This window comes from Hemicordylus capensis, chromosome 1 (genome assembly GCF_027244095.1).
Source record: "Hemicordylus capensis ecotype Gifberg chromosome 1, rHemCap1.1.pri, whole genome shotgun sequence".
NCBI lineage: Eukaryota > Metazoa > Chordata > Lepidosauria > Squamata > Cordylidae > Hemicordylus > Hemicordylus capensis.
The window spans coordinates 333433188-333448317 of NC_069657.1; the positions used below are offsets into that span (position 1 = coordinate 333433188).

General features: G+C 43.2%; 1 protein-coding gene across 1 annotated transcript; it reads left to right on the forward strand.

Annotated features, from left to right (window-relative positions):
• Positions 1 to 366: 366 nt before the first annotated feature.
• MFSD4B (major facilitator superfamily domain containing 4B) lies at positions 367 to 13738 on the forward strand. Its single transcript, XM_053305512.1, has 4 exons — positions 367 to 968; positions 3361 to 3529; positions 7929 to 8045; positions 9410 to 13738. Exons 1-4 carry the CDS (start codon positions 615 to 617, stop codon positions 10633 to 10635), a joined length of 1866 nt encoding a protein of 621 aa, XP_053161487.1. The 5' UTR covers positions 367 to 614; the 3' UTR covers positions 10636 to 13738.
• The last annotated feature ends 1392 nt before the right edge of the window (positions 13739 to 15130 follow it).

The following is a 15130-nucleotide window of genomic DNA, read 5'->3' on the forward strand; positions in this document are numbered from 1 at the left end:
GCTACAACCTCAGATTTCTCCATCATTTTCTACGGGCAGTTATCACTTCCGTCCTGGAGAAGAAGGAACAGGGGAGGAAGCTTGAGGGAAAACAGGAAATTTAGTCTCTAGACCATTGGATCACCACTAAACTAATTTCCACATAATAGCTCGGTCGGTGACGTTGACAGCTGTGAAGCTCAAGTTTAAAAAGCATCCAATAACCGCAAGATTTCAGCAAGCGGGCAGGGAGCCGCTGGGCCGCCATTTTTAGTTGGGGGCACATCCGCTTTGGTTAAGCGCCAGAGGACGTCATTCAAGTTAGTCGAACTCGCAAGCCTGCACGTGTGCGATCTTAGCCAATAAGCGCGTTGCAAGACTTGATTTTTTTTTTTGTTTTGTGTTGCTTTTTGTAAAAGAAAGGGGTGGGGGAGAAGAGTCAGGGTGTGTGTGTGTGTGTGTGTGTGTGGCCACGGTGGCGGGGGCGCACTCCCAGGGCTTTCTGGGAGCTGTAGTCTTGCTAGGGAGCCTTCTTTTCTAATCTCGCGGCAAAGATGCCGAGGGTCCTTGCGCGGTAAGGTAAAGTCACGTGGCGCCAGCGCGGCGGAGCTGCTGCTGCTGTCGGACGGGCAGAGATGGCAGGAGCCGCGGAGAAGAAGAAGCAGGTTCGCTTCGCCCGCCTGGAGGAGGAAACACGAGCTGGCCTGGGCGAAGGCGAGGAGGAGGAGGAGGAGGAGATCTTGGTGGCAGCGGCGGTGGCCGCTCGCCCGCCGCCCTCGAAGCAGCCACTCGGGGACTGCGCTCAGCTTGCCCTTCAGCTTGATGTGATGGTGGCCGATGGCAGCGGCCGGAGAAGCCGGGCAGGGGGCGGCAGCGGTGTGTGGAGGCGGCGGCGGCAGCAGCAGCAGGAAGCGGCGGCGGCGGCCGTTGTGCAGCGTGCGCTGAAATGGTGCATCTCAGCTGCTCTCTGTGCCGCCTTCCTGGGCCTGGTAAGGGGGCGAGAAGAAGCCGGGTTGGCGGCGCGTGGCTGCAGCTCTGGGTCAAAGTTTTGCGTTCCTCGCCCCATGCGGGGCGCCTTTCCCAGGTTCCTGGTTGAAGCTGGCGGGAGGACTGGGCTTGTGATAGCAAGCATGAATTGTCCCCTTTGCTAAGCAGGCTCAATCCTGGTTTGCATTTGAATGGGAGACTAGGTGTGTGAGCACTGTAAGATTTTCCCCTTAGGGGATGGACCTGCTCTGGTAAGAAAATCTGCAAGTTTGCATGCAGAAGGTTCCAAAGTACCTTCCCTGGCCCCTCTAGATAGGGTTGAGAGACATACTCCTGCCTGCAGGCTGCAACCTTGGAGAAGCTGCTGCCAGGCTGTGTAGACCATACTGATCTAGATGGACCAATGGTCTGACTCAGTATAAGGTGGCTTCCTATGTCCCTAGGTCTCCACCACCCCCTGCTGAGAGAGCCACCTAAGTCGACTAGTGGCAGACCACACAAACTCTGCTCATCCAAAAAAGCAGAGCAAGCGAGTGATCGTCAGTGGGTAAATTAAAAAACAAAAAAAACCACAAAAGCAACCAAACCAGAAACCTGGCTGGCCCAGTGGGAAGGGCAGAGATGTGTGGAATGTCAGACTTCTTAAAGAAATGGAAACATTGACTGGTATATAGATGGATACCCCTCTTCAGTGTACAAGTTGCCCCCAAATCATGGTTACACTTTCTTGCACACACCCTTACTCTTATATTTTATGTTTTGCCAGGACAACCTTAAGGTAGTTTACAATATCAAATGCTAAAATACAGTAAAAGAAACAGCTGTAAAAAAATGTCAGCAGATAAAATGGCAGAACCACAGATAAGAATCCAGGAGAAAATAGGACACTTTGACCTTTGGTTTGTTTGTGGGACCAGAGAATGAGTGTGGCTAGGGCAGAGATGGTTTTGATTTGGAGGAAAGTGCTGCCTGACAATTGGAATTCTTCCCCTCCCTTTTGGTCTTGCAGTGGAGTTGATGGACTCCTACAGTGGAGTTGATGGAGTCAGAAAGCCCACAGAGGCTTTGGGCTTGTCTTTCTTAAGCAGAATTTCCCTATGCCACATGAGGGAATAATTTTGAAATGTAGTGAATTTTTAAAATATGCTTATGACATGAGGATGTTCTGCTATTAAAGAGAGGGAGAACCCCCAACAGTCCTGTTTATTGAATTTAATTCTCAACATTTATATTGCACTTTTCCTAATAGCACCATGAATTTTGCATATACTATTTCAGTGACTTTCACAACCAATCCTGCAAAGTAATAAGTAGTGTTATCCACATACAGAGACATTCTTACCCCTGGACTTCTGGGCCAAAAAGTCCAGGGCCTCCACAGCCCCTAGGACCCCCCCCCCCCCCGCAAATCCTCTTTAGTCTGTGCCAGGTGGTATGGTCACCTGTTTTCGGGGGGGGTGCTCCAAAGACCTTTAGGTCCATGCTCCAAAATTACTTAGGTGCACCTCTGCCCACATATGGGGGTGGGAAGTGAGAATCAGAGGTACCACCTCGTCTAAGGTTTGCTGTTGTGAGTTTGTAGTAAGTTGTGGATTGAGTTGCAAACCCTCTCTGCTCAATGATCACATTGCTATGGAGTTAAAATGTTCTGGTATAAAGAAAAAAAACCTCTCTTAAATAATGAACAGTTCAAGGATCTGAACATGCAGTCAAGGCAATGCTGGAATTCATGAACTTTTGGACCTCGGTTCCATAGAGATCTCCTGTATCTGCTGCACACATTTAGAATGAAACCTTCACTTGCAGTGTTTCAAATTCATTTTCCTAAAGAGGAACTCTGTAGTCTGTATCGGAGGGAAAGTAATTGACTAAGATCTTGACAACCTAAACTTGCTTTTCCTAATTGTATTTAAAAAGCAAAAGAATGGATTATACAACGGTAGAATATAGGTTATTAAGATTAATACATTTTAAAACCAAATAGATCTATTAAAATTTGGCGAGGAAACAGTTATTGCAGTAGATTTGAAAGCATCTTTCTATTTGTATAATTGCATCTACCTTGGGTTATATGAACAGGAACAGTCTTTCTTAGTCAGATTTGTTGAATGTCACACAGAATATAATCTCACTGATCCCTGGGTTTCAATGGAGCTTATTTTGAAGAATGGGTGTGAGCTGATTGTGAAGCTGTTGAACTTTTATTTTTAATAGTGGTAGGCATTTTATTTAATACATCTATATACCTCCTAAAACAGGTCTCAAAGGTGCTTCACAATCAAATAAAGCCACAAAAAATTAAAAGCAAACATTTAAAATATAGATACACACTTCAACTTAAAACAATAAATTATTCATACTTCCTATTGATACTAATTATAACTTTCATTGCAGGGAATGGCCATTGCTATTCTAGGGCCCACATTTCCAGACCTGGCTGCAAATGTGAACAAAAACGTCAGTCAGATTTCCTATATTTTTGTGGGCCGTTCAATGGGGTATTTTGGTGGCTCTCTGCTTGGAGGAATACTCGTTGACTGCATGAATGCCCAGCTTCTCTTGGGTAAGTACACAGAAATGAGCATTCTGTTTACTCTGTTGCCATGATCCAGCTGGGGGAAGGGCTATCTTTACAAAGAAACAGACTTCTTTCTGCAAACCGATTTCATGCTGGGTAGTACCTGCAGGCAGAGGCGTAACTATAGGGGGGGCAGGGGGGCACGTGCCCCGGGCGCCATCTTTTCAGGTCACGTGGGGGGCGCCCCCAGATCCCCCCCAATTTTTTTTATAAAAAATTTTAATTTAAAAAAAAATTTAATACAAATTTCTCCGGTGCCCCCTCCCCTATGAGCGGTCCCTTCCGCGCCCGCGCCCCCCCCATTGCTTTGCTGGCCTGGCTTTCCGGCGGGCGCTGCAGCGGGCGCCTAGTTCCATGCTCTTGCCTTGCCTTGGCTCGCGATGGAACTTATATCCAGGCAGAAAGAGTGCCTCTAGTGGCTTGCCAGCCAGGGTGAGGGAGGGTCTCTAGTTACGCACGCACGCGCGACTCGGTCAGTGTGCCGAGTCGCGCATGCGTGCGTGCGTCCGTCCTCCAGCTCGGCTCGCCTGCACGTGGCGCGGTCGCGGAGGAGAGCATCGTTGCTGGGGCTGGGGCTGCAGGCGCAGGCAGGAGGACACGGACACCCGGCGGCACGGACAAGAAAGGATTCGGTGGGCGGGCGGATTCGGCGGGCTGGTGGTCACAACAAGGTGTGTGTTTTCTCTTCTGTCGTGTCGTGTAGTCTTCTTATTCTTATCAATCCCTGATTCCCCGCCTGTTCTGCCACTTCCTTCCTTCTGCATCTCAGCCTTACATGATCTACGAGCAGCAGCAGCCCAACCCCTTGGTGAAACTTGCGGCCGCCCCCCCACTTCAATCTCGCTGCTTCCCCATCATCTACGAGCAGCCCAACGCCAACCCCTTGTTGAAACTTGCGGCCGCCCCCCCCCTTCAGTCTCACTGCTTCCCCCTCCATTTGAAACCTTTTCTGGTGTAAATAGCGCGTGGTTTTGGAAAAGGGGAGTCTTTCTTTAACAGCGGGAGAATAAGGAGTCTTTAGCACTATCACCCTAGTCCCTCGAATTACTCTGGAGTCCTTGGTTTTCGTTTTGTTAAAATACATACAGTCACTCACAGGGTTGTTGTGAGGAAAAACCTAAGTGTAATGTAGGATGTATCATCATTCATTGCATCATAATTCTGGTGTTTGAGATACAAGCCAACTTCACAGGGTTGTTGTGAGGAAAAACCTAAGTATAATGTAGTATGTATCATCATTGCATCATAATTCTGATGTTTGAGATACAAGCCAACTTCACAGGGTTGTTGTGAGGAAAAAACACATGTGTTTCAGTCAGATGTATGTTGGGGGGGCGGCGGTGGGGGCGGGGCGCAATTTCAGTGCTTGCCCCGGGCGCCGTTTTCCCTAGTTATGCCTCTGCCTGCAGGTGCTGGGTAACAAATTTCTCGGGGACTGTATGCAGGCCCCCTGGTTTGCAAGGCTAGAATCTCTCAATCAGCTGTTCAGGAAGGGAAATAGGACAGAGCTTGAATTTGGTGGTTCTTTTCTTGCCAAATAACTGTTGGGATTCCAGCTTAACACAAAAGTGAGTCTACTTAGTTTTATGCATTTATACTTATATATCTATAGTGTTTGGCAAAATGTTGACTGAAGTTTCCTCTCTCGAAGAGGTGGTGCTGTTCAGTTTTAAAAGTGGCTTGCCTATTCAACAGTGGAAATCTAAGAACGTTCAGCACCATGCATGGCTTCCTTACTTGCACGTTAATTACGTTTTTGGATAGTGGTCTGAGACTACATTTATGCCTTTCTTCATGTGTTCTCAGTCCTTATGCCTTTGGAAAAGCAGGCTTCCTTACAGACATTTAGTTGATTTAGCACATTTAAAACTATGTTTTGATAAGTTAATAGCTTGTAAGACTTTTGTATTATATTTGTGTATTAAGTAGCTTTATTTAAAAATACATTGTAATTTTCAGTAGAAATGCTGCATCGGCGTAAATGGAAAAAAGGAAGGAAAAAAGATGAAAAAACTGCTGAAAGCCACCAGAAACGCCGCATCGGCGTAAACGTCGCAGTTAGGGGGACATCATGCGTGTTTGGGTTTTTTTTGGTTATGTTGAACGCTCAAAATCTTACTACTGTACAGCTAAATTTAAAATTTTACTACAGCTAAGTATTGTAACCCATATCCTCATCAGTCTTAACACAATGAAAGGAAATGAATGCAATAAAAGGAAATAAGACATAAATGCTGCACAATTTTTTAAATTTTTTTTTAACACATCACATTGCGGAAGTAATTTCCCATTACACTTCATAAGAAACCTTCTTTTATTTATTTTAAGAACATCACATTATAAAGTTCAAATTGCACTTCAAAGGAAACCTTTGAAGTCTGAATTATCACTTTCCAAAATAAAAAGGGTTAATGAGGTCTCATCTGATTTTTCAGGATAGTCTGCATCCTTGTCATTTTCATCCTCTTGTGAAAAGTCTGTTGCATTGCTTTCAGCATTTTCAGATTGTATAATTCTGGCTTCTGTGAAACCAAAAATCACTGAAGAAGTTTCAACAGCTTTCCATGTGTCCGGAACCCATTTTGTGAACTCGCCGTAGGTTGCTTTGCCCATTTTCCCACCCTTTGTAAATATATGCAGGCCTTTCCTCATCCAGTTTTGCCAACACTTTTGTGTTTCACATTTAAATGCCTTGTTCACAGATAAGTCTAAGGACTGCAAGATTTTGGTCAAGCCACCAGGAATCACAGCTAGCATAGCTGATACCTTTTTGCATTCATTTTTAACTGAATCCAGTAAGTGTGCACACATAGAGTCCATTATTAAAATGCCACGTGGTTGGAAAAAAGCTCATTTTCTTTTCTGCCAAATTTCATTAAGCCATTCTAACATCAAGTCTTTGCACATCCACCCTTTCTCATTAGCACGAATAACAACATCCAAAGGAAAATCACCTTTTGGAATAGATTTCCGTTTAAAAATTAGCATTGGTTTTAGTTTGTTGCCATTTGTGGCGCAGGCAATGCACGTGAAAGATGTCTTCTCATTTCCGGTAGTCACTATAGAAATTGTTTTTTCTCCCTTTTCATTCACAGTCTTATGTCAGTTGAACTTCATGCATATTATTATTTGTGATTGCACAATTTTTTCCTGCTCAGTAGCATTTGAAACAAACTTTGAAAACTCTGATTTCCCCCACCCCCGTCCTCTGGCAGCTGCTGTCCCATTGTTGTTTTAGTGCACACAGATAAATTCTTTCACCTCATAAATGTATAGCACCAAGATGGGCTACCTTTAACGGCAGTTATTCCCATTTGTTTGGCCATTAATTTTGCTTGTAGGTGGATTTTCACAACAGAGACTGGCAGCCTTTTCTCTCTGCTCTATAATCCACTCCTCGAGGTTATGCTCCAAACCAAGCCCGGCTGCAACACCACTTCTCCTTGCACGTTTTGATTTTGGCATACTTGCCAGGTCGTCTTTTTCTGATTTCCACCTATGAATGCAGCGTTCATGCACTTCAAATTCACAGGCTGTAGCTCTAATTCCGATCTGTTCTGCTCTTAGCACAACTCTCAGCTTGAAACTAGCAGTGCAGCTCTTACGCCATTTGGATGTAATCCCCCCCCCCATGAAAACACCACCAGAAATCCCACCCAGAAATCTCACGTAAATGCCGCATCGGTGGGAGCACTTTTCCGGCTTGCACCTGAATTCTTATGTAAATGCCGCATCGGCATAAAGGCTGCAGGTGGCAAAAAACAACTTTTAAAAACGTACCCGCCGTGTTTCTACCAATAACTATGGGCCAGAATCCAAACTGCAGTGTGGTTCTCTGCCTGTGCTAACTCTTTCTTTCAGCAGCAGTCCCCTACCCACTAAAAAACTCCTCAAGGCTGCAATAGCCCTTGAGCCGCACCCTGTGGCTACCCCCCCCCCAAGTCTCTCTCCCTTCTCACCACACATAGAAGTGATCTCTCTCTCTCTCTGAATTGCAAAATGTTTAGTGATTTCTTTCTGGCTTTGAATTTCTGTTTTGGAGGTTCAAACAAGTCAGCTTGTGGTGTCAGAATGCAACATTGGCAATTCTTTTTGACTGTAATGGCTATAAGCTCAATGCTAATTAAACAATGATTCTGGAATTTCAAGAAGTCCAATGAAAGCTTTATTTGAAATACAATATTATAGCTTTTCATTAGAAATATAAACTCTTGCTTTTATCCTATGAAATTAACTTTTTATTCTGTGAAATTGTTTTAATTTTGTTTACTCTGTTTTATATTTTATGTGTTAAATAGTGTACACCACCTAGAGATACACATATAAGGTGTTATATAAATATATGATAAATAAAATGTGTTTAAAATTATTTTTTCCTTTGTAGGGTTATCTATGTTGGGTACAACTGTAGGTCTGTATATCATTCCATGGTGTAAGAAAGCCATCCTGTTGACAGCCATGATGTCTGTCATTGGTTTTGCAATGGGAGTCCTGGATACAGGTAAAACATACAGTTTTCTTTGGATGTCAGCATGTTGGATATGATTCAATTGGGGTTTGTTGTATCCCCACAAGTATATATTGCTATATCATATTGCTTACGTCTTGATGCTAAATGCATTCTCCTCTGTGTATTAAGAAAAGCACAGGTTCTTGAACTTGCAGGCTGTTCCACTTGGTTCAGGTGAAGAACCAAGATGTTCTTCATAGACGTTTTGTTGTTTTGCAAACTGAAGTTAGAACAGTGGCACACAATTGAGCATCATGTGTAATTTGACCCTGAGACACCTGATTTGAGTGCTTGAAGGAATGTATGTCAATGGAAGTAAAGAAGGTATCCTGTTGTGCTGTCAGGGGAACTCTGGGCAAGGGAGAGCTTCCACACCCAACCCAAATAAGTGTTGGATCCAGGTTGTTCTGCAGACCGAGGGTGCAATCCAGCCAAAGTTAAGCTCTTCCAGGTTCCATTATCTCAGTGGGAGGATCACAATATATGGGGTCACCGAGTGCTCATCACCAAACAATATTTAGTGGTCAAAGACTGAGCTGCAATGAAATCAGTGAAGTGGAATATTATGGCCAGTCTTGCAAGGTGCTTCTCCATTGCCTGGTGTAAAGATGTTAGCTGTTGCTTTATAATAAAACCCCTAACAGTGGGACTTTGTCTCTGAGTGACATGGTTTGTGAATAATTTTGGTGGCAAAGTTCTAAACAGTGGGCTAAGATAGCATTAAGTATAGGAGATTATCATGTGTTTTTGCTGAGAGGATCTAGAGAGAGAGGGAGCCACATTTGCAGTGTCCTGTGGGGAGCAATGGCATGTACTGATGATGAGCTGAGTATGGAGAGCGGGGAGTCAAAGACAAAGGTTAGTTCCTGTTAAATAAGCTGAATTGTGATATTAGTGATATTAGCCTGGCTTTGCCTGTCGAGACTTCTGAAGACCTTTTGACAGGCACAGTTGGAGGGAATTGTCATAAAACCTTCAGGGTAGAGGAACTGCTAGCTCACCTGTTGTTTATCCCCTCCTCAGTATTTAATTTTCCTTTATCTTCCTTGCAACTCCCAGGGAAGGTCAGTGAAGGAGAGAGGCAAGCAGGAATAAGCAACAGATGAGTTAATAGCCCCTCCTCCTCTGTGTGTGTGTGTGTGTGTGTGTGTGTGTGTGTGTGTGTGAGAGAGAGAGACTCAAATCCCCTCCAGGTTTCTAGATCTGCCGGGGGGGGGAGCGTTCAGAAATATTAACAAGCAGATCTGGGTTGATATCAAGTGGTATTGTATAGCACCTGACCCTTAAAAGAAACCATTCTGTAATCTGTAAGTGAAAGCTTGACTTTGAATAAATATGTATATTTTATTTGGCAGGTGGCAATGTTCTTGCCTTGGGCACGTGGGGGACAGAAGCTGGTCCACATATGCAGGCTTTACACTTCAGTTTTGCCCTGGGTGCCTTTGTGGCCCCCATCCTGGCCAAGATGGCATTAGGTGGCTCTGCAACTGATTCTCAGCACCATGCGACTAGCAGTTATGACAATCAGTCTGTTTTGAATCCTCATCCTACTGCTGTGTTGATCCTGAAGCAGCATTTAAGCTGGAACTTTGTGTTGTCTTACAGCGTTATCGGCACATATCTTCTGCTTGTTGCGTTGCTTTTTTGTATTTTATACTTGAGGAGCAGCCATCTTCGAGACAGAACAAAACTTTCTGCTCAGAAATACCAGACTGCCAAATACCACCATGCCCTCATAATTCTCCTTTCTCTGTTCTTTTTCTTCTATGTAGGAGCAGAGGTAACATATGGCTCTTATATATTCACTTATGCAAAAACTTTCATTGGCATGAAGGAGAGCGAAGCAGCTGGTTTGAACTCTGTCTTTTGGGGAAGCTTTGCAGCTTGCAGGGGACTGGCAATCTGTTTTGCTACCTGTTCCTATCCTGGGTCTATGATCCTGTTGAGTATCACAGGCACAACTGTGTCCTCTTTGTTCTTGGCATTGTTCAGCACACACCGTGTGTCTCTGTGGCTTGGCTCTGCAGTATATGGAGCTTCAATGGCTACTATCTTTCCCAGTGGCATTTCCTGGATCGAGCAGTATACCACCATCCAAGGGAAATCTGCATCATTGTTTGTAATGGGTGCGGCTTTGGGGGAAATGTGTATTCCTGCCGTGGTTGGCTTCCTTCAAGGGCATATTCCTACTCTTCCAGTGCTCATGTATACTGCATTGGGAACAGCTGTCATGACAGCAGTGCTGTTTCCTGTGATGTATAAATTAGCTACATCGCCTTGTGATGCTAAGTTGATGGATGCTGGAGATAGTGAAGTCCAGGAAGCCTTATTGTCCAGTTCTCATCTTGAAGAAGAGGAGGATGGCAGAGAATGGAATGAAGTAGACTTTGAAGTAATTGAGATGAATGACACGTTGAGGAACTCGGTCATAGAAACCTCTACGAAGATCCAAGGTGAATGTTCACCTGCCACATCCAGCAATCCTCCTTCAGAAAACTCATCATTTAGTTCTTCTACCAGACTTTCTGTCAACTCCCCAAGAGAAAAGAATTCAAATCCAAATAGGGATAAAAGTGACTAAGGCTGCTTATTCAGAAGAACAGCAAGGACTCCTGCTTTAAACGATACATTTCAGTAGTGCTGGCAAGCTTGTTGAATCCTAATCAAGGTTGGTTATTTTGTGTAAAAGTGTGAGAGAACAAGTACTAAAGAGGAGGAATTGTGTAACGGAGCCCTTGGATGAGCAAGAGTGTGGAAGAAAATCCAAGTGAGGATTTGAGACGTCGGACGGGAAAAGTGTTGTATCTCACACTGTAATGGTTCTTCAGCGAGGTCGGGAGGTTATTTCTAAATTCATTTATATTGCTCTTGTTTGGCGGAAGGGATTCATGTGCTGACCTCACTGTAGACAGTTTGTGGGAGCTTATCTTTTGATTTGAACTATAGTATGATAGTTAATTTGCAAAGTCTGTGGGTTGGGGACTAGAGTCAGCTTCAAGAGCCTCATAAGGGGTCCTCATCTATTTTATGAATACCACATAGATCTGTTTTTAAAAATGCTCTGAAAAAACTTTGAGAAAATATTTGCAGCTTCTCAGCTGCATCTGAATTGCCTCTCAAAAGCAAGAATATCAGCACATTATGAAGATGTTTAGTTTCTTGCTAGTTTTGTATACAGAACATTGATTACCATCTGCTTGCAAAGGTTAATAGTCTTTACCAAGATAGTCTTCAGTACTTTGCATTTCTCCTGTAAAAAGTGGCCAACAGCTTCTATGATATTTTGTTAAAAAGCACACTGATAGCAATTTGTGAGGTTGCAGTAGAAATGTAGGGAGGGAGGAATTGAGTGTGGGACAATTCAATGTCTATTTAGTAACTTAAAGGCACTCCCTTAGCAACAGATTATTTTCAGTCATGCTAAACTGAGTCATCTTACATAAATTATTTTAAAACAACAAAGCAAGCATGCACTAGGAGGGAAGCATGTGTGCTACATGACAGAAATGTCCTGTCTTTTTAAATTGTGAGCCCTGTGAGGACAGACAATCTTATTCTTCTGTAAACTGGTTTGAGAACCTTGGGGGAAAGCGGTGTATAAGTATTCTTAATAATAATGACAGTACTTCATTATATATTCCTTGTCCAAAAGAGGTTTACAGGCTAAAAACAGAACCAAGGAAGACACCAGCCAACACTTTCAAAGCCAACACTTTGAAAGGTGGTTTCTTGCTTGGGCAGCAGCTGATTTGGGGGTGAGGAATTTGACTTCTGTAGATGGATGATTATATAATGCTGTGGTTATAAATATTGAAGAAATGTTTAAAATTTTTACTTTGAGATTTTTAAGCAAGAATTTAAATACGATACAAAAAGGTCTGGTGTCAAAATGTCCTATTATGTTCATACAGCACATAGTCTCTCTTGTACATCATCTATCTATATATTTAATTCTCGTAGATGTGCTGCTGGGGATGTGTGGTGGAACTCTCACGAGAGTGGCAGCTCCACTCGCGAGAGTTCCTGACTTTGGGTGGGTGGGCGAACCCCTTCTAGCCTGAGGAGGCTGGCCGGCAGGCAAAGCCCTGCCAGCCTGAGGAGATGAAATGAGGCTGAAGGGGGAGGAGAGGTGGGAGGAGGCGGCTGGCCAGTGGCTGACAGGTGCCTGGGCCAACTAGTAAATTACTATTTTTGTAAGCGGATAGCCCTTTCTGATTGATGTGTAATAGAAACACTCATGAAAACAGCAAGAGAAAGAAGATTTGGACTGATGCAATAGCAAACGAAGATGAACAAGCAAGTTGAGTACAGTTTACCAGAGGTGGCAGAGGTTAGATATGTCAAACCACGGTAGAGGGCAAAGAGTTTGTATGAAAAAAAGACCAGTGGGGAGTGTGTATGCACACAGTAGGATGGCCTTCTGCCAGTCTCTAAATTGTAGCTAACCATTGCAATCTGCATGTGTAGGCTGATTCCATGCCTCTGGAGTAGTTGCCATTCAATCTGGAAATTGGGACTGCCATCTCCCCACCCTTCCCCCCACCATTTGGAGGTATGGGAGCGCGAGGTAGAATATATGAACTGTTTCTACACATACACACATGCTTTGCTGTAATTTCGGTAGTTACTGGAGCACTAATTGTTAAGTGACCTTAGGTTTAAATAGCAGGATACTCGGTTTGTTTTGTAAAATACCAGAGAAATTGGTGTCTGGAATTTTGAACCGGGAAGACTTGTATTACATATAGCTGTGGCTAAATCAGTGAAAACAAGAATAGGGATTTAAGAACCTACCTCACAAAGATATTCTAAATATAAAGCATTAAAACCCACCACTAAAGCTGATGAAGCAAGGATGCAAGTTTAAAAAAATGAAGCATTGACTTTCAGTATGTTAAAGCCAGGCTCGATTAATACAATACTGTAAAATAGTGGTCTCTACATGAACTCTAGTTACTTAGTGTGACACAATATCTTAAATTTTAGTACTCTTCACTCATTTTAAGTACCGTAATTAAACAAGGACTTGGGTATGCCATTTGAACGACATTACAAGCCCCTTCAGTTTCAAAAGCAGTTTAAGCACACAGTGTGGGGGAGCTGCTGTAAGAGAAACATAAACCAGTAATTCCTTTGAGTATGCAGAACTAGTCATATACACTTTTAACCCTGATCAGATTGTGTTGGTAGTTGTCATTTTAATTGAAAAGATCAGCTGCTTTTTTTTTTTTAAACTCAAAGTAAAGAGCATGGTAAAAAGCATGCCTAAGCAATATCCTAAATTAAGAGTTCTGTATTGAGGTTTGTTGCTTAGCATATGTAGCTTTTAAGGATTGCTACAAGTGTGCAAGAGTAAACACTGCAAATGTAAGCTCAGTACAGTATTTACTTGAAGAATCCTGCCTCTAACAATACAAACCTATTCCTTCCTGGTATTTGCACTTTTATTTTGTAATTGACCTAAAACTGGCATTATGGAAGGCCACAGAGCTGCATTTTGATTTGCACTTTTTGTTAATGCTAGTAAGTGTGAATTGCCTTAACTATTCTTATTTGGGTGTATGTATGTTTGTACTGTTGGTATGGTGATTTTGTAATGTGAATGTTGCTGGGGCTATGTTGCTTGTGTTTACACAGCATCATTGGGAAGTGACATTTTCTTGAATAAAGTATTTATTTACCAATGTGATCTTTGTTTTATTTTTCCTAGGGGAACTAGCAGATCTGGATCGTGATCCGTTGCATTCATATGAATGGATTCTGCGCCTGCGCAGTGACCTTGTGGACCGATTAGCTAGCTCCTCGTGACGTCTCCAACTGCCATGCACGAGCCCGTGCTCCCAATATCCCTTGCAGCTGGGGCGTGATCTACTCATTTTCTGTTAGACCGCTGTTGCATCTACACCTCGGACTAGATAGCTCCTCAGATATTATTGGATTATTTGGAAAAGACTCAGAATGGATTAGGAACTACGAACGGAACTTTGGACTTTGGACTGTTTTAAAGGAACTGGTTAAGGACACTCATACAACAAATAAAAAAATGATTATTCCCACTGTCCCGAGGGTGATGTCTGATGCTATGTCTGCCAAGGACAAGCCGAAAACAACTTTTAAACGCTGTTCAGAATGCAAAGTTGCCCTCAACTTATACGCATGACTTTTGCTTGTTGTGCTTGGGGGACCTGCCCAAACCTCCCCGCAATTTAAGAGCAGGACTGAAGGGCAGGACAGAGCTCATGAAGATCGTTATGGAAAGCAACTGCCGGTCCGCCAGAAACTGAATAGATCACGCCCCAACTGCAAGGGATATTGGGAAGCACGGGCTCATGCATGGTAGTTGGAGGCGTCACGAGGAGCTAGCTAATCGGTCCACAAGGTCCCTGTGCAGGCGCAGAACCCATTCATATGAATGCAACGGATCGCCTCTAGATCATCAGTTACAAGTAAGCAACCTGTTTTTATTTTCTAAAGGCCTATTCACAAACATGGACACTGCTTAAAGACTGCTGAAGAACTTGAGATGCATATTCATTTAGGCATGTATAGTTGTAATGGGCATGGCATTCATGCTGAAACTGAGGTTGAGCTCTAGAAATTTCTGAACAAGGCTCTGTGCGGGCATAGATCCCATAGATATACCCACACAGAAAAGAACTTAAAGTTGTAATTAAAGAATAGCCAGATATTCATATATATCCTACGCACACAACAGCAAGCCCCTATTAAATACAGTGGGACTTGCCTCTGAGGACATACACAGGATCAGGCTATAAATGATTTGTTTATATCCTATTTTAGTAAATAAATCCTTAAATAGAAGCAAAGTATTTCTTTAATCAATAAGCACCTAAGAGAGCTTTTCGTTCTGAACTTTCATTCAACTCACCAGCAGAAAAATTAGTCAATATTCTAAAAATCACCATATGTAAGTGAACATGGATCTCCATGGAAAGGACTCTGCCAGCATGTTCTTTTTTTTAAAAAAAAGGATCACAAGCATAATCAGTTTGAACAAAATGGCAAATGTGGTTCAATGTTGGCAAGAGTAAAGTGATGCACATTGGGATGAAAAA